Here is a 19,904-nt window from a genome sequence, read left to right on the forward strand (position 1 = left end):
AAATTCATGACCTTCATTGGCCTAAGCTAGTCATGACGAACCTTTTAGAAACCCAAAACCCACTAATTTATCGCAAAGTGCCAACACGGCAATTTAACCTTAATACTGTGCAGCTCCACAATTACGGACCCGCAAAATGGGGTGAATGGGGCTTTACAGAGCTTTCCATGATACAAACAACTTTGTACTCAAAGGTAAAAGTTTGCATTTGGTACGTTTGAACAATTAATGTTCACTATTTACATCGTACAGATCTGTTTTATAGTGACCATACAAAGCTATTACATCCTGTACTAATTTCATGTCTGAGATAGACAACCAACCAAAAATAAGCAACCTAAAGTATATGCGTAAATGCATGGGTTCCTTTAAACTATACCAAGCCCTAAAGAAATCTGTGTCCTCACCATACACATAAATATCCACAAGAAAAGCAATCGTGAGTATGATACCTAGTGACGAAGGCTGCATAGCCGAAACGCGCGTCAGGTACTGGGGAGTGAGTGCCTATCCTGATTTGTATACCTCCTATTGGCAACATGGGTAAGCCACAGTGCTATTAAACCTGTATCTAGTGGTATAGGATACATGTGAACCTATGTTGTTATAGTCACCAATGTCTGCATATCAATGTTATTACTTTAATGGATAGGAGACATATATTGGACCACATGATAACTTTAAACTTCTAGCATTTTCCTTGAGCTGTTGTGGCAATGTGTATAACTTAGTGGCCACTCATGATATATACCTCAGCGGCTATTGATACTATTGCTATGTGTATATAATGTCCACACACGGTGTATAAAGGACTCCAATGCTGAGCTCCTTTCTGGCATTAGCTTAATCCATGTGCTTTCCATTGTATGTAAATACTTAAAGGGACCACATACCATCTGCTGCACTTCACTTTTACCCAGTCAGTTTGTATTTGTAGATTCCCCTTCTAATGTCCACCTTTTATATATTTGTATGATGTAATAAATAAAATTATGACAAGTTTATTGACCTAAACTGGATGTGTAGTATATTCCTTTTATACTAAGTGTCATACTCACGATTGCTTTTCTTGTGGATAATATCATGTCTGCTATAAAACAGATACTGTGTGATATAAATAATGAGGGGCCCTCACACAGTACAATCTGCCCCACAATGGCCCCCACACAGTACAATTTGTTCAACAGTGATACCCACACAGTACAATCTGTTCCACAATGGCTCCTACAGTGTACAATGTTCTGCAAAGTGGTCCCCACACAGCATAATCTGTTCCACACATGGAAGCCCACAGAGAGGGCTCTGAGTGGCACCTCTGGCACGCGTGCCATGGGTTTGCCACCATGGGCCTAAACCATAACGTGGGCAGTAGATATCCTGGCCTCTGTACATATAGCAACAGATAGAGCATGATAACATCTCTGTATTCCCCATACAAAGTCTGTAGATGCAATAGAGGATACATTCACCTTTTACAAGCCCTATTATTGCTCTGTACAAAATTGAGCAGAAATATAGCCATGTGCATGAGACCTAAAAGATACTTTGGTTCTCCTATTTATAACAATTAATGGTTATTCCCATCTTGGCAAGCCACAGCAGAGATGAGAGTAACTGCACTTAAAGGGGTATTCCCATGTACATAGTTTTTTTTTAATTTGTAGATAATTAAAAGTTAAACATTTTTGCAAATATAAGTAATTAAACATTTTGCAGTTTTAAAGATTTCCTTTAAGTATCTTGTGGTGACAGTCTGTTGTCTTGATCGGTTGCCAGTGGATATGACCATGAATGCAGGAACTTTCTAAGGTCAGAAAATCAGCCATCATTTCTTTATTGTGGCTGGGATATCTCCTCATACATGTAGTGTCCTTGTCTGATAACCGTGCTACAATATAAAATCACAAGTCCCAGACCATAGAAAGTTTCTGCATTAGTGGTTGTATCCATTGGCAACCAATCAAGATAACAGACTCTCACCACTAAGAAAGTTAGAGAAAATCTTTAAAACTTTGCAGAATTTTTAATTACTTATATTTGCAAAAATGTTTAACTTTTAATTATCTACAAATATAGATATGATTATGTACATGGGAATACCCCTGTAAGTCCCATTCACCAAGGGAGGACTTTGGGGAATAGTCATGCAGTGGCGCTCTGCGTTGTTTCCATATTACAGAAGCATAGCACAGCTGAGTTACACAGGTAATAAACAGAGTAGTTAAATGTGCAAAGCCATTTCCATAGCCCCGTTCACTTCTGTAGGAGTTATGGAAACAGCACTGCTCAGATGCTTCTGTAAGTCCCATCCTTATGGGCAGTTAGTCTGATCTTGGCAACAATTTGCTGAGATGGAAATAGCCCTTTAACTGTCATGTGATTATTCTAATAGAATTTAATGTAAGGAATGTGAAGAGGCGTGTCCCTGTCCAAACCTTAGAGAGCTGTCCAATAATTATAACAGAATGTTCATCAACTATTTTGCAGATGTTTAATTATTTTATGAAGAAGAGAAAGCACACATTCTGGTCCTTCAGACCTGTGACCTGCACATTCTATGATCTAACTGGAATTGACTCTTGGAGGGACAAATCATCGGTTATTGATATTATATGTACCAGCGACAACAATGCTGTGAGTATAGCACCTTGAAATAGCATCACGTAGCAACATTCTTTGTGAATAATAGGTAAAAGATTAAAAAAATAATGAGCTCTAAAATTCCACAAAATAATTAAAGCCATCTGGAGAGCTATCGAGAAAGTGACTACAGTATAGAAAATACTACATACGATTAAAAAAAAACTGGAATAATTCTAGCTTATAAAATGTTGTTTCTAGCAATAATCATAGCAGATCCTGTCATAAAAGTGGCCATAAAACAGGTTAATAAAATTCCCAGGAAGCACAATTAACCCATTTTGCATGGATAAATAGAACAGAGATGTCAAAGCCCTTTAGTCTTTTCAAAATAGGAAAATGTTCATATTCTAATTGGAAGACCGAAGCAGTGGGTTTAGCAGACATACAGTACATTTTAAGCTTGTACCATCACCCCTTCCCAACATCTGTCATATAAATAATCCATGATGGATTTTGAGTATTTAAACATGGTTCTAGAGCTCAGTGGGCACATTAGCTGCGAGTAGAGATGAGCAAATCAAAGCTGACGAAGTGAAATTCGATCCGAATTTCATGAAATAGTTGATCCGCATCGAATCCGGATTTCCTCACACTTTGTGGTAACGAATTGCATTTTTTCACAAAATGGCTGCTGTACGTTAGTACATGGAGCAAGCAACTCTGGGACCGCGGGATCACCTACAATGCCATGCGTGCAGCCAGCCAGCCCTGTGATGTCACAGCCCTGTAAGCCCCTCATAACCGCCCACCCTGCTTAACACCCTGCTCCATAACCTCCACTCAGAGCACAGCTCCGATCGCAGGTTTGAATCCCTTGGATTCCGCAGTCAATTGTGAACATGACATCCAAGGGGTTCCGCCATGCTACACATCACCCCCCGCGGCAAGATCGGCGGGTGCCAATATGCATCTTCTGCAGGCCAGGGTCTGACCAGTGATCCCGGGTTGCTAGTAGCTCCAAGTACCTGGTTGATCCTGCCCAGAAGTGAGGAAGTCAGCCTATGCAATACACGTGTGGAATATCACTAAAAACCATTGCATGGCACAGTGTTCTACACAACTATACAGGCTCTCTGCAGCCAGGAAATAGCTGATTTTTAACGTGATTCACTGCAAATTAATTCAGATTGAATCGTATCGGTAAATTTGACGAAGCTTCCGAATCAAATTTTTGAAGAAAAAAAAAAAAAAATCGCTCATCTCTAGCTGTGAGGCCTTTGCTGTGGCCGTACATACAATCATAGACATCTCTGATCATAGGCACTTAACCCTACTTACATGTTGTGATCGGATGCGATCACGGCATCTGGCTCCAATTCTCTGAACTGCTTCTGCACAGTTATATCTTGTAAGCTCTTGGGAACAGGAATAGCCATAAGAATATTACTACAGAGCTCTGCCTATGCAGAGCTCAATAAAATAGAGCACTTTTACTATAGACGGCAACATGTTACTTTTACACAGTATAGTTGGTAACAGACTCAATAAACCAATCCCCCAGAGTCCAGTAGCAACATGCTGTATCCATCCAATATATGGTATTCCAAATGGTTATCTTAAGTTTCGGTAACTACCATAAAATACAGAAGAAATATAGTATCATACCAATAATATGTAAAGTGAGAACGAGATCCTATCTTATATTGTATCTTGTATCTTAATCCTATCTCAGGGATTACATTGAGAAAGAACGGTGTATGGTGTACGTTTATGTTTTTCTTTTTAACTCCATATTTAAAGAGCTTGCAATAAAATATCACAAGCAATAATAAACTAAATACACTTCTCATAAATAATCTTTATGTGATATAAATTTAGCTTCATAAACAGGGACAAGAGTACAGATGAAACCACTGAGCTAAAGGAGTTGAGAATGTTACAAGAGCTTGTGTGGCTGCCAGTAAGAATAGAAAAAGAAAAGATTGTATTGTACCTAAGCTGACCTTTAATTCAATTTAAATTGTTCAATTTGTCCAAACGAAACTTAGTTCATATCCTTCCAATTTGATAACAAAGTGATGTCTAATCTTTTGTATTACCACGTCCATTTTGGCTGCATTGAGGTTAATTTAGGTTTTAAAGGTTAATCTTTGCAGTCAAGGAAAAATATATTATATAATGTTCCGTCCCTAATGAAAAAAAAAAACTCCAATAAGTGAGTCACAGCAAAGTGTTATTTCACTCTAACTTCTTACTTTGTATTTTTCTCTTACAACCCAAGGCAAGAAATCTTTTGGAAATTACACCCTTAAAGGAACTGCTTCAGTACAAATGGTCAGCTTTTGGATATAAATATTTTTTGCTGTGCACTTTCCTGTACATTCTCTACACTATAATCTTGACTTTATGCTGCTTGTATCGGCCACTAATGGAAGAGATCACAGATGGAGAAAAGAGAAAGATCATCACAAGGCCATTTTATGTAAGTGTTATATGCTCTATTCATTTCATTACAGCAATCCATCCTCATTGCAGAATGTCTTGAGACAGCACAATACAGTAATGCACTCATACATCTGTCTTTCAATGAATGACCCCATTGCTAATAAAATGCTGCCAGGCATTGCTGCTCACATTAGAACCGTTTCTCCAAAACCATAAATTGGACCATAGTTTATTGCTTATTCAAGCACTAATTAAAAGCTTCCCAAAATGTCAAGTATGAAGTATGTGTTTTGGATGAATGTAATATCATAACTAGCGTCTGATAAACTATTGCAAGGCAGTTTAAAGGGATTCTCATACAGAGTTGTTTAGATGATATAATAGCTCCAAGTAATGAGACTCTAGGACCAAATACCAATATTTATACCAGGCCCAATCTATCTACTTGTGAGCTGCTTGGCCTAAAGTGACCTTTTTGCTATAGCAGTGTCAATGAGTTGGGGAGCTTGAGCGTTTTGTACTTGGTGACTGATTCTCTTTAATATAGCCAATAATCCCAAAAATAATAAAAACCTGTCAATACTTTAATATAGTACAAGGAAGCCAATATGTAATACTATCCTTCAACCATAGGGTCCTCAAAAGGAGAGAGATGCCACTTAAGTACCACATGACAATTCGTAAATATTGTACAAATATAAAAAAAATTTCAGGATTTATTCAATTCTGAAGTCTAATCCAGTCCAGGTGGTACCATTCTATACCTGAGGCATAAAAGAAGGGATCATATTCAGATTAAGAGGTCACCTGGGTATTACCAATTAGGGGTGTCCCTGAACACTCCCACACTTCCCAATCAATGCTTTGTAATGACACATCTCTTTGACAAGATAATCTGGACCTGGACAAGGTAATATATAGTTGGCAATTTTACTCATACATTATAATGTCCCCTTTTAGGTTGCCCCCACATATTCCTATCCCCCTCCATGTTGTCCACACAAATTCATGATCCCCCACCCCCTCAAGTTACTCCCACCCTGTCATGCCCCCCTCAGGTTTCCTCCACAGTATGGGCTAGTTTACACAGGGTGTTTTGGCAGCAGATTTTGACGTGGAATCCGCCTCAAAATCCACTGCCAAAAATGGCTTCCATTGACTTCAATGGGAGCCGCTTCCTTATTTTTTTTTGCTAGCTAGTAGTTGCCCTATCTTGCCGCAGATTCCATGGCTGAATCAGCGAGCTGCCCTATCTTGCTGCGGATTCCACGGCTGAATCAGCCGCGGCGTCCACGGCGCCAGGCTCTGGCCCATTTATTTGGGCCTAATCCAGAGCGGAATGCTGCTACGGAATGCCAATGCACCGGCATCTCGTCGCGGCAGCCACGACGGAATGTGTACACGCGGAGCTCCGTGTGAACTAGCCCTATCATGTCCCCCACACTGACAAGCCCACCTCAAGTTTTCCCCACAGTATGATGTCCTCACCCCAGGTTGCCCCAACAGTATCATGTACCACCACCACCTAGGTTGCCCCCATAGTGTCAGGCCCAGACCCCCCAGTTCATGTCCTCAACACAGGTTGCCCCCACAGTATCATGTCCTCACCCATGTTGCCCACAATATCATTTCCCCCACCCTTTCCCCAAGGTTGCTATACATGATATATATGGATATGTGACTATTGCAGTCAATCACTCGCTGCAGCAGTAACATCAATGATGGACGCTTCAGTCAGTGACAGGCTGCAACAGTCATGTGCATGTCAAAAAGTCATCACTGGAGGCTCAGATTGAAAGAATGACTAGAAACCCAAGATGCATTATTGTGGGAGTGTCAGGGGCTTAGTAAGGGAAGCATTTCACAATTTATTTTGAACAAAATCAATTACAGGGCACAGAATCTAGTATAGGCCGGTACTAGTGAAGGACCTATTGATGATATTCAGTCATTGTTGCACTGGCTTGTATATACTAGAGCCATAGTTCATTTATGCACAAATTAAGATGTCATTTTGAATTGCACACAATTTCTATTAAGTGCCATCGAGTTTTTCTATACAGTTTGTTATTTTGGACCATCCTACTAATATTATAAATGTGAAAGGTTTGTGTGTTTGGATGTTTGTTCCTCAATCACGCAAAAACGTCTGCAGGGATTACATATTAAGCCGCTAAATGCCCACACAACCCCACCGCAAGCCCCCGAATTTGCCGTTCCACAAGGCTAATGGAACCGAGATGACGTCATCCGCTCTGCTTCAGCCGCTTTCCAATAGGCGTGCGGCATTGTGTGGGTGGCGCTGAGGACGCTGTACACGCTGTAGCACATGCACCCTGCTGCAAGCTCCGGACCGTCCGGAGCGAGCGGCTGTGCTGTAGGTGCACGAGAAGTCCCTCCGCTTTGCCAACAGAGCGCGCACGGAGGGAGACTCAATGGGCAGGGCAGTTTGGGGAGGAGGGAGATGGGTGGCATGAGTGGGGGGCAGCGGGTAATGGGGGGGTCCAAAGTGACGACCATTTGTGGTGGGGAGCAGGGGGTCCCGGGTTGGGGTGGGTAAATGGGGGGGCATGCAGGAGGGGGCAAAGGGTGAGGAGGGGGTCCAGGGACCCACGGTACTACGAGGGACCCTGGGACAGTGCTCACACGCACGCGCGAGGGTGCTTAGGGGTTGCCGAACCACACCTGCATATACTGCACAGCATAGTGTGGGGGGGGCAGCTGTTGATGTGAGGGAGCGCGCCGGGGGGGGGGGGGGGGGCGCTGTGGACGAAGTCGCGGGAGATGCTAGTTTTCCTATTAAAAAAAAAAAAAAAAAAGTTTCAAGGGACATTCAATTCTTTTTAAGGGGGCGTTCACACTACCATCTGTGTCCGACAGGTAGTGTCCGCTCCTAGTGTCCGTTCAAAATCTCTCACGGACATTAGGAGCGGGCACTAGCTGTGTCCGTGACAACTGCCATTTATTTAAATGGCGATCTGGTGTGTTCTTTTGCACTCCGTGCCCTTCTTTCACTGTCCGCATGTAAAGATGTCCGACTTTTCAAGCGGACAGAAAAACCCTACATGTCGGGTTTTAAACATATGGATTTTAAACATATGTTTTACTCCATAACTGGCATCTATATCCATCTAAACTTCTAAGTCATATAAAGAGTAACATGCTATATGTGTGATCTTGTTTTTGAATGTTAGGGAGCCTTCACATGATGTAACGCTGCGCTCATTCTGATCGTAAAATCACGTTCAGAATGAGCGCGTAAAGTGTAATACATTGAAAGCATAGGGAAAAAAGCCTCCCATTGATTTCAATGGGGAGCGCACGTATGCCGACTCCCATTCAAGTCACTGGGAGGTGCTTTTTACTCGCTCATTCTGAACGTGATTTTACGATCAGAATGAGCGCAGCGTTACATCGTGTGAAGGCTCCCTTAGTCCGCTATGAAACCCTGTTTATCTAAGACTGGAAAGGAGAAAAATGGACACCTGGGTACTTCTATTTGCTTTTTTATCCATTTTTCAACAGTAACAAGAGCCACACAGACTTAAAACACTTGAAATGGCGTAATCCTAAGTAATTTGGGTAAAACAGATAAGAGATGGGATTTTTTACTAAAGGAACATAATGGGTAAAAGTACAGATTAGAAAAGACAATAAACAGTTCCAAATATTAGAAAAAAAGTTAATCTGGGTGGGCATAGCAGGTAAGAGTCAGCAGAAGTCTAGGGCACCACCTGGTATCAGGTAGAGAGGGGTTTTTACTTTACTTTGACAAGGAACTAAGATCAGTCTCAGTTTTCTGGTCAGTAGTTAGTCTGAGCTGTCTAGTTAGACTGAGCTGTCTGCTCCCAGTCCCAGCATTATACTGCAGACTGCATTGAATTTGCTGGTGCTGTGATGCCATGTCCAGGCATCAGAAAGGGGACATGCCATGCAGAAGGGTTGAAACGCTGACCAATAGGTGGTTTTCTTCATGAAAGGGATGGAAACATGTCAAATTCATTTTCTGGGGGAGTGTCCTCCAAGTTCAAGGACGAGTGAGACTGATGCCTGTCAAAAGCATATTATAATGAGGGCTATATGGGCAACCCACATCTTCCAGGGGACCATGAAAGCTCTGACTATATATAGACCTATTGAAGCGGGACAGATTGACAGTGGTGATGTCGAAATACTACCTAGTGCAAAGAAGAAAGTCCCGACCCTGAAGTTTGCATTCTGTGATCAGACAGAGAGCCCATTGATGTGCTTGCTATAAAAAAAAGGTTTGGTAATCTGTAGTGGTTGCCCAGACTACACAGTTATTAAGTAAATTCTTCTTTGGCATCTTCCTGCTGTGCTGAGCCACTTGAATACAGAAAGAAAGCACAAGAGATGCAAGATAGACCCAAAATAGTTTTGCTTTCTTCTCCCTGCCTTTACAGCCTATATAAATTGACTTGTACACCCATAGTCTGTAAGGCTCCTCCTGCTGCTCTATGTTATACAATTTACAGTCCCTTCATATCATCATGCCAGTGGGCAGGCACTACGATAAGGAGATTTTCAGGGGGCCATGGCCTTGTTGTTTCCTAAAACAGCAAACATCTATTGGTGACTATGGGAAGGTGCTGGAGGTGGCAGTAATGGGGTGATTACTAGTAATGTTCAATGCACTGTTTACAGTGTAAAACAAAGGGATTTCACCTGAACCACTGCAACCCCATCAAAAACCAAAACCACGTGTAGTTCCTTTAAACTGCAGTTTCAACTACATCTCAAATGCACTGTAAACTTCACTAACTAGAGGATGTGTATATAGATGTGTGTACTTTATATAGATGTAGGTTTTTTTACACATATAAAATTTAATGGAAAATTCAACAAGAAAAATAGACCATATACCAACTATGTCTTTATACCCAGATTAGCTATTGTTCATCTGTGTTATAAGTAATAATCTAAGATTCCCAGAATTTACAGATAGTTGACAACCTGCTGCATTTTTTAGGATTCTTATAAAACAAAAAACGACTATCTTCGGTTAAGTGGAGAAATAATTGTGATCTTTGGAGGAGTTCTAATTCTTATAATTGAGGTAGGTAATGTATTGCTAGATGCATATTGAATATATTTTAACATGCGATGTATTACAGTTCCCACAAGAAAAGGTTAAGAATACAGGTAATGGTAGAAAGTTGGAGTTGTGCCTTGTTTGCATGACAAAGAAAATAAATATCCTGGAGGTGTGGTACAAATTACCAATTTGTCTAATTTTATGATTTTCCCTTGTTTCTTTCATGAAAGTGATCTAGTGAACTGACAAATCCGTTCTACCCTGATATCATGTGTAAAAAGTAAAAGAATTACAGTGATACCCCCTACAGGGTACATCCATTTTAATCTATTTCCTAAAGAGATCTTATTTACTTAGTATTATCGTATTCTGGTATCCTTTCTATCAGAAAATTCATAGGATCCTTCTCTCCTGTTGGGCCATGTAATCTTATTCTGACCTCCTGAGAATTACATGTCTTTATATTCATTCAGATAGTCACAGCAGAACTTCATGTATGATGCAATTGAATGGACTGTTCCGCATGGGCTCTCCATGGGGAGTAGGAACTCCTATCACAATTACTGCTGATTATTAGACAGGCACCTATCACAGATGTTATGTTAGAGCTCCAGTAGCAAATATCACAAAATAGTAGGATCTAGATGATGACAGGGATTAGTAGAACAACTGATGTAACACACTGCTGAGAGATAGGCCCAGACTCTCAAACACCTTCACCGGCGCCAGATGCAAGGCCTGATGGACTTTTCTTAGTTTGTTATCAACAACAGAAACCATACAAGAAATAAATGTTCCACTAACTGAAACCAAAAACCAGAACCCACAATTAACTTACAGGGCAGATCTGAAACAGGAGTATAAATGTCCAGGCCAATGGTCAGTACCAAGACATTACGTCAGAGGCAGAATCAGGAAACAAAGTGGATATCCGATAAAAAGCCAAGGTTCATTTCCTAGTCATGGCAAAAGAAGTATCAGCAGGCAAACAAATAACCAGAAAACAAGACAAAAGTGAGGATAAAGCAATCCAATCTAATTATCTGATTTCAGAGCAAAAGTAGAGTACTAAATTAACAGGTAATCCGATTCAGATAGAGGGGCTTTTTTTTTTTTTTTTTTTTTTTTTTTCTTTTAAATATGGCTCCTCCTCTGGCAATTTTACGAGGTGCCTCCAGACCCTTAATTGTCAAAACAGATTTCAGCAGGTTTTATTTATATAATCAGTTTTTCTCCTATAAATACAGTAGACTGGGATTTTCTCAAGTGTGACTGGTCCTCATCACAGACTGTATACAGATTGTTAGATCCCATCCCCACCTCAGAATTTTATGCTGAAAAGGTGGAAACAGTCAAAACTAGTTTTACTAATGCAAGTAACATCTACAAAGCAATTGACCTTATTATAAGCCCCAAGTGGCAGAGTTACTACACAGTAGAATTATGAACAAAACCCTGAACATCTTCAGATAAAGACAAGACATCATGATATAGTACAGACCGGGAAGGGAAAACAAGAAGCGTTAGTGGTTACATTGATGAGTCACAAGTGAACACATAGCGATCCCCAACTGCTTAGTAACCCGAGAATCCAAAAAGTAGCTGCAGAGTCACAATCAATAAAGGCTTTGCTGCCAACTGTTTTACCATTAGCTGATACCAGAGAAGATGAAAAATTTGTCTGAGACAAACAAGGAAATACCTGGTCACCTAGGTGGCTCTCACCTAGGCACTGAAGTCTTTCTGAACCTGAACACTTAGGACAGTTCTAAAGCCAGTGATTTATTTTGGGTTCCAAGGGACAGTGGATGCTAATTGAACTTGAGACAGAGCTTTCTCCTGTTGTTGAATCCACTTTGCAAAATCCTGAACCAGTTGGGTAATTCTTTGCATCTGGTCCACTAGTGTCTGAATTTGTTCTATAATGAAAACTGGCTATTATGGGCCTAATAATCTGTTATGTTAGCGTTCCAGGGTCAACCATCACAAAATAGCAGGATCTGGCTGATATCCAAGAGCAGTAGAACAGCTGCTTAAATCTAATACAGTGCTGAGAGATAGGCTAAGATTCCATGACGCCTTCACCACTGTCAGCCACAAGGCTAGTTGGACTTTGCTGAATTTAGGGTTAGATCCGAATGGTCACATCAAAGGCAGAATCAGCAGACAAACAAATATCCAGAAATAAGCCAAGAGCCAAAATAAAGCAACTCAATGCAACCGATCAGGATTCAGAGCTAAACTTGAGTACTAATTGAGCAGGCAACCTGGTTCAGGAGGAAAGGGGTTTTATGTATCTCCTCATCTGCTAATTGGATAAGCCCAGGGAACTTCTGAAACTACAGAAGCTTCTCAAGTCAGCATGGTAACCTTAAAAGGAATAGCAGTTAAATTGAAAATCCAGACAGAACTCTTCTTGATTATATACTTATGGTATCTTAGATTTTTTTTAGGACAAAATAGAAAGAAGAAGGATAACTACACTGCTCTTCTTGCAGGCTGAGATGGTACTGTCTCCGGCTGGTCATGTGACACAATGCTTAGGCATTACGAGATTGATAGCAGAACGCAGAAAAAGAAAAATGTTAAAATTACAATAGTTATGATTAGTGAATTAAAGAGGCTAAACTCCAGCAAAATGAGTACAACAGATATAGAAGAAATGTAGAGCGTGGCAGACCATAAGGAAAGGGAAAACTTTATTCATTTTCTCTGTATAGCAATGATTAATATAGATGCAATATAAAATATCATACATCATAATATTTAATATTTCATGCAAATAAATCATATTTTTTTTTCTCTATTATTCATACAATTTAGGTTGCCCAGTTACTCAGAAAAGGGCCAAAACGTTTTTTGGGAAACACAGTAAAAGGAGGACCATTTCATGTTATCATGTAAGTGAATTTTTTCATAGGATTAGTTCTATTCAACGATATAATTGGTGACTTTAATGATCCAACATCATTATGGGTATTGCCAGGTTATCTATACCTTGCAAATGCTAACTTGTTAATGGCTCCTTACATTGCACACTGGTTACACAGCTGAGCAGTAATAATGCAGCTCTTTACATTGTATAGTACTGGGACCAGCTGGAGTCCTGAACAGCTGATCAGTTCAAGGGGTGCAGGTTGGCCCCCACTTCTCAGATATTGATGGCCTAACTTAACAATACACCATGAAAAGAAAGAAAACCCCTTTAGCAGGTATACCCATGTATCAAAAGCTATTTCACACTAACATATTTGCCTTGCTAGAAAATTGATTCTAAAACTCCTTTGACCATAAATATGATCCTGTCAGTGGATACATAACAGCCTTTTCCTATATTTTAGGCTCCTTTATGCTGGTTTCATTATAACCATAATAATCATGCGTCTGCTAAATACTGATGGGGAGACATTCGTGATGTCACTGGCTCTAATAAGTGGCTGGTGCAATTTGATCTATTTTGCTCGTGGATTTCGACTACTTGGACCTCTATGTATTATGATTCAAAAGGTAAAAAGTCAATCACTGGCCTCAGCGGTCACATTCTATACTTACCGGCATCACTGCCGAGCATTGGGATTATATTCATAAATCAGTTGTATTGGAATCCATAAAAATTCTTTCCCCTCTCAAGGAATTCATAACTCAGAAAGGCTTGTTGCAGAGACAGGCAAAGTATTGTAGACTTCTCAACCTGCACTATATAACAGCTTTGTTGCCTGCTTTGCCGACCCTATGTCTGTGTTTTTGAACAGACTGAGATTGGTTTGTTATATCTACAGTATAAGTGATAGCTCTTACTTCTGCTGTGTTTGGCATCACCAGGTTTATTAAAAACTGAAATTATGTCAGGGTAACATCTCAGTCAGAGAGATAATGCTTGTCATCTGACTATAAACTATAAGATAAGACTTCTGACAGTCGCGGCTTTCCGCTCTACATTAGGCCCAAATGAATGGGCCTAGTCCGGAGAGATTGCCTTGACGCGGATGCCCTGGCGGTTTCCGCCAGGGCATCCGCGTCATGATAGGACAGGTTGTTTCTTTTTTCCACAGGCGGTAAAATACAGTTTGTGGAAAGAGGAAGTGACCGGCTCCCATTGAATTCAATGGGAGGCAGTTTTTTTGACGCAGATTCCATGTCAAAATCCGGACCAAATAACTACGTGTGAACTAGCCCTAATGCAAAAGAATTGTCTCATCAGCAAGTTTTCAACTGAAAGCAGCAGACTATCATGGAATCCACTTTACAGCTGATTTTATCAAGGAAGTTGTGCCCATCCAGGCATTTCTCCTACAGTGGCTGCTCAAAGAGAACTATAGTATTACATGGTGACCATTAAGATAAATGGTTGTTTATTGAAATATCCCTTTACACTACTATTTCTAACTTGTTTTTGTCTTTTTTTTTTTTTTGTAGTTTTAATAGAGGTATAATGCTTAGGTTTTGGGGGTTTTTTGGGTTGATTTGATATTGTATGTTTAATACAACATGTCACTGTGGATAAGGGTGTAGGCAAACGAGTTTTTCTAAAACAATTTCACTTAAAGATGGTCAAAGACTATAATGACACCAGAATATAATAAAGAATAAGTGTTTAATAAATGAAAAGAGATAATACTTAGCTGTGGATACAAACGATGTAATAGCTCACTGGATGGGGAGCCCCCATTATATATCATGTCCCGATATATACCCATTGTTTGATGATTTCTCATGATCCATACCGAGGCTAACTAAACAATAGCCCCCTACAGCTTTTATAGGACCCTTGTGGAGTGCGAGTGACTGACGTGACCATCTTGTAACATGACCATTTATGGTACAGAAATTTCAAGAAATTCTTATCTACAGTACTGAGCACATGGTATACAGAATACAGGCATGCAAAAGTGTGACCCTCCTACAGATGTACAAGAAATACATATAGATTGATCAGTAAGACATTAACCCCGTCATATCACATCGATAAGACACTATGATTTTGTAGAAAAAAAAAAAACGTCCTATTACAAATGGTATGCTTTGGTGGTGTGCCATTAATTTTATTTTACATAGTAGCCCCCCCCCCCCCAATAAGCTCCAATTACAGAAGAAAACAGCCTTCTGTGGTAAGAGCTACAGACATAGAAGAGTCCATCCGATCATAATGCAATTTCCATGTGCAATTGAAGTAGCAGCATTGTTACTGCTTTTGTCCACTGAGCCAGAAGTGGTAGTAACTAGTTTTTGACTTCTCTTTAGGGTGCCCAGCTATCCTTAACAATCTGCACTCACTGAATTGCTCAAATCCCAGGACCAGGCACTGTAGATTTACACAACATGGTTCTTAACTAGTTACATGCTCTCAGCTTTGCCAGAGGTGTATCTTTACACCGGATTGAAGTACAGGCTGCCTTGACTTTATTATTTTGTGTGACATTCATTCTGTCCTTCACATGTCTGAAGAGGTCAATGCCTCCCAAAAGACCAATATTCAAATAGCATACTCATGCTCGCTGTCATTCATTCTGTTACTTCTAGAAGATAAAAGTCTGACCATGGTCATGTGATTTACGGTCCATGGTCATGTCACGAGCTGTACACCTATATCACTTGACCATGGACCGTAAATCACATGACCATGGTCAGACTTATCTCCTAGAAGTAACAGAATGAATGACAGCAGGCAGAGATCTACAAAACTGTGAGGAATTGATACAGAAAGTATATTGGAAAATTGTATATCTTTTTATTGTACAAACAATAACATTTGTTTCTCAATATTAGTCTGAAAGTGGCCAACCCCTTTAAATCTGGTCAAGATAAGATGTGATCTTCAAAAGTTCTGGTCTTTTTTTTAGAACATAGGCTGTACTTTGTTCATTTTGGTCATTTAGTAACTGTCAGCAATTTCAATTGTAGATGATACTAGACGACTTCTTACGATTCTGTGTAATCTTGTTCATGGTTCTTACTGGATTTTCTGCAGGTATTGTAGTAATGTTTTTTTTTTTTTTTCACTTTTTAGAACAAGTATTATGTTGTATTATTTCTTTGTTGTAAAGTAAATACAGATAAAGAAACATGCATTCATTTCTATAGACATTGAACATGCATAAGTAGCTGCCTTTGTATTCAAAAGCAAGTAACTAGAAACCATAATTTCATGTGGCCTACAACTCATTACTCATTGGCATCCCATAAAATACAAAGGTTGGCAAGTCATGGATCACAGTCAGGTGTTGGGCAGATTGTGAGAGCTACTGTAGTTTAAAGAATACAGCAGAAAAAAAAGTTTATACTGTTGCACCTACTGAACAGTAAATCAGAGTTAGATGCAGACCTGCACATGTATTATTTCACTAACAATAGTGCAAAAGAGCTTGGCAAGGGAGGGGGGGGGGGGCACTCCCAAAACGAGAAAACATTTTTAATATAGCAGACTTCTCTGCCTGTTGGAGAAAAATATAGTGTATATAAATGTTGCCTCATTCTCCATATGATTTGATCACAACTTGGCACCAAGTAACTCTCAAGACCTTTTAAGTTTTGACAGTAGCTCTCCACTTCACTAAAGTAGTCTACCTCTGCACTAATAGGCCACATTTGGTTTGTTCTTAAATAAAGCAGCTGTCTTAACTACAGAAATGTAACACTGCATTGAGAACAGATGCAAATTCCATCCCTACCATAGTTCTGCTGGCTTAAACTTAGAGTACCATGGATACCTATAACATGGCTAGTTGGACCATTAGATCTTTGGATGGCATGGCATTTATGGCCTTAAGATGCTAAAATGCAGCCGTCTTATCGTCATCTGATTGTGGCCTAGTAAATATATTTATCTTTTTCAGGTTTGAATGTCCATTTTCAATCCATGAATGCCACCACGTTCCCACAATTCAAAGACTTTCCTATCACTCTTTTTACCTTATTCCAGTTAATGATGGGTCTAACAAGCTTACCAGTATCACCAGATGTAGCCGTGCCAAAGATCATCCTTGTTCTCTACATGGTCTATATGTTCTTTGCTTATGTTCTACTTCTGAATCTTTTAATTGCAATGATGACAGACACACATTTCCGTGTCAGCAGGGAGCGTACTTCATTGTGGCATGCTCAGGTAAGGGTTGAGGGTAACAAAAAGCAGTAGGGTTAATAATAGAAACACATTTTATATGTTCTAGTAAGATTTAACAGTATAGATATCATCCTTAGCAAAAAAGACACTGAGAACACATACAGTAGGGCAAAAAAGTATTTAGTCAGTCACCAATAGTGCAAGTTCCACCACTTAAAAAGATGAGAGGCGTCTGTAATTTACATCATAGGTAGACCTCAACTATGAGAGACAAAATGAGAAAACAAATCCAGAAAATCACATTGTCTGATTTTGTAAGAATTTATTTGCAAATTATGGTGGAAAATAAGTATTTGGTCAGTAACAAAATTTCATCTCAATACTTTGTTATATATCCTTTGTTGGCAATGACAGAGGTCAAACGTTTTCTGTAAGTCTTCACAAGGTTGGCACACACTGTTGTTGGTATGTTGGCCCAATTCTCCATGCAGATCTCCTCTAGAGCAGTGATGTTTTGGGGCTGTCGCTTGGCAACACGGACTTTCAACTCCCTCCAAAGGTTTTCTATAGGGTTGAGATCTGGAGACTGGCTAGGCCACTCCAGGACCTTGAAATTCTTCTTACAAAGTCACTCCTTTGTTGCCCTGGCGGTGTGCTTTGGATCATTGTCATGTTGAAAGACCCAGCCACGTTTCATCTTCAATGCCCTTGCTGATGGAAGGAGGTTTGCACTCAAAATCTCACGATACATGGCCCCATTCATTCTTTCATGTACTCGGATCAGTCGTCCTGGCCCCTTTGCAGAGAAACAGCCCCAAAGCATGATGTTTCCACCCCCATGCTTTACAGTAGGTATGGTGTTTGATGGATGCAACTCAGTATTCTTTTTCCTCCAAACACGAAAAGTTGTGTTTCTACCAAACAGTTCCAGTTTGGTTTCATCAGACCATAGGACATTCTCCCAATACTCTTCTGGATCATCCAAATGCTCTCTAGCAAACTTCAGACGGGCCCGGACATGTACTGGCTTAAGCAGTGGGACACGTCTGGCACTGCAGGATCTGAGTCCCTGGCGGTGTAGTGTGTTACTGATGGTAGGCTTTGTTACATTGGTCCCAGCTCTCTGCAGTTCATTCACTAGGTCCCCCCGCGTGGTTCTGGGATTTTTGCTCACCGTTCTTGTGATCATTTTGACCCCACGGGGTGAGATTTTGCATGGAGCCCCAGATCGAGGGAGATTATCAGTGGTCTTGTATGTCTTCCATTTTCTAATTATTGCTCCCACAGTTGATTTCTTCAATCCAAGCTGGTTGCCTATTGCAGATTAAGTCTTCCCAGCCTGGTGCAGGGCTACAATTTTGTTTCTGGTGTCCTTTGACAGCTCTTTGGTCTTCACCATAGTGGAGTTTGGAGTCTGACTGTTTGAGGGTGTGCACAGGTGTCTTTTTATACTGATAACAAGTTTAAACAGGTGCCATTACTACAGGTAATGAGTGGAGGAAAGAGGAGACTCTTAAAGAAGAAGTTACAGGTCTGTGAGAGCCAGAAATCTTGATTGTTTGTAGGTGACCAAATACTTATTTTCCACCATTATTTGCAAATAAATTCTTACAAAATCAGACAATGTGATTTTCTGGATTTGTTTTCTCATTTTGTCTCTCATAGTTGAGGTCTACCTATGATGTAAATTACAGACGCCTCACATCTTTTTAAGTGGTGGAACTTGCACTATTGGTGACTGACTAAATACTTTTTTTGCCCCACTGTAGCTGAACATAGGTTTGCTATATAAAATTTTATTCCATATTTAATTTATACAGAAATGTACTTTCCTATATCCATCACCTTTTGACGATGCATTTCCTATGACCAAAAAGATGGGGATCACGGAAGTTTTCCTCCGAGCTCACAAAACTGACAGCCCCCTGCATTTTTGATTCACTTAAGGATAAACTATCAATATCAGATAAATGGGGGATCAAACTCTCAGCACCCAAGGCACTCTACTGTATGAATGGGCCGCAACAATACATGAGAGCACTGCAAAGTATATCTGCATAATCTCTACCAGGCAGGGTATTGTAACAAACTCTGCCCCATCCACTTGCATCTACGGTGATCAATTATTTAATCAGATGATTGGGAGGGTCCAGTTGTCAGTACTACCACCAACCTCATATTGATACGTTATCAATATTGTGAACCCAGAAAACACCTTGAACATTAATGTGCAAACCAGTGAAAAGAAATTCAGAATAGAGAGGAAATAGAGACATGTTTGACCGAGTCATTTAGAAGTTTAGTGCCTGTGATTTGAGTGGGGTGTGGTCACTGGGCTTAAAGACCTGGCATACGCTGCAATAGTCAGGAAAGGGTTAAATATGTTAACGGTATAAAGAAGGTCCAGGAAGAAAAACGCCTTACTTTAAAATAAACACAAGAATAAGAGGGAACAATCTTAAATTGTGGGTGGGGGAATCAGAAACAACGTCAGGAAATATTAATGCACTGAAAGAGTACTGGATGAGTGTAACAAACTTCCAGCAGAGGTAAACCGGGAATCGGGAAATCTACAGTAAGTAAAAGAAAAAATGCCTGCCCTAATATGGCTCTATGAACAGAAAAATAAAAAAAAGTCATGGGGTTCGGAAGGCGTCATTAATGTTTTTGTCAGTTTTAAGTTATTTCAGTGACAATTGTGGGTTTTTCTTTCTTTAACAGAAAGGTATCAAGAATTTTGTCCGCGTGTGTAATACTTGG

At 40.1% G+C, this 19,904-nt stretch overlaps 1 protein-coding gene across 1 annotated transcript in view; it reads left to right on the forward strand.

The window, feature by feature from the left end:
• Window positions 1-19,904, forward strand: part of LOC142196739 (transient receptor potential cation channel subfamily V member 6-like) — a 42,663-nt gene that overhangs the window by 19,301 nt on the left and 3,458 nt on the right. Inside the window, exons 7-13 of the mRNA XM_075266714.1 lie at window positions 2,488-2,634; window positions 4,865-5,065; window positions 10,019-10,105; window positions 12,908-12,984; window positions 13,426-13,591; window positions 15,986-16,052; window positions 16,918-17,186. Of these exons, the coding sequence (XP_075122815.1) occupies window positions 2,488-2,634; window positions 4,865-5,065; window positions 10,019-10,105; window positions 12,908-12,984; window positions 13,426-13,591; window positions 15,986-16,052; window positions 16,918-17,186 (1,014 nt within the window). The remainder of the gene's footprint in view (window positions 1-2,487; window positions 2,635-4,864; window positions 5,066-10,018; window positions 10,106-12,907; window positions 12,985-13,425; window positions 13,592-15,985; window positions 16,053-16,917; window positions 17,187-19,904) is intronic.

The sequence above is a fragment of the Leptodactylus fuscus genome, chromosome 3, assembly GCF_031893055.1.
Source record: "Leptodactylus fuscus isolate aLepFus1 chromosome 3, aLepFus1.hap2, whole genome shotgun sequence".
NCBI classification, from domain to species: domain Eukaryota; kingdom Metazoa; phylum Chordata; class Amphibia; order Anura; family Leptodactylidae; genus Leptodactylus; species Leptodactylus fuscus.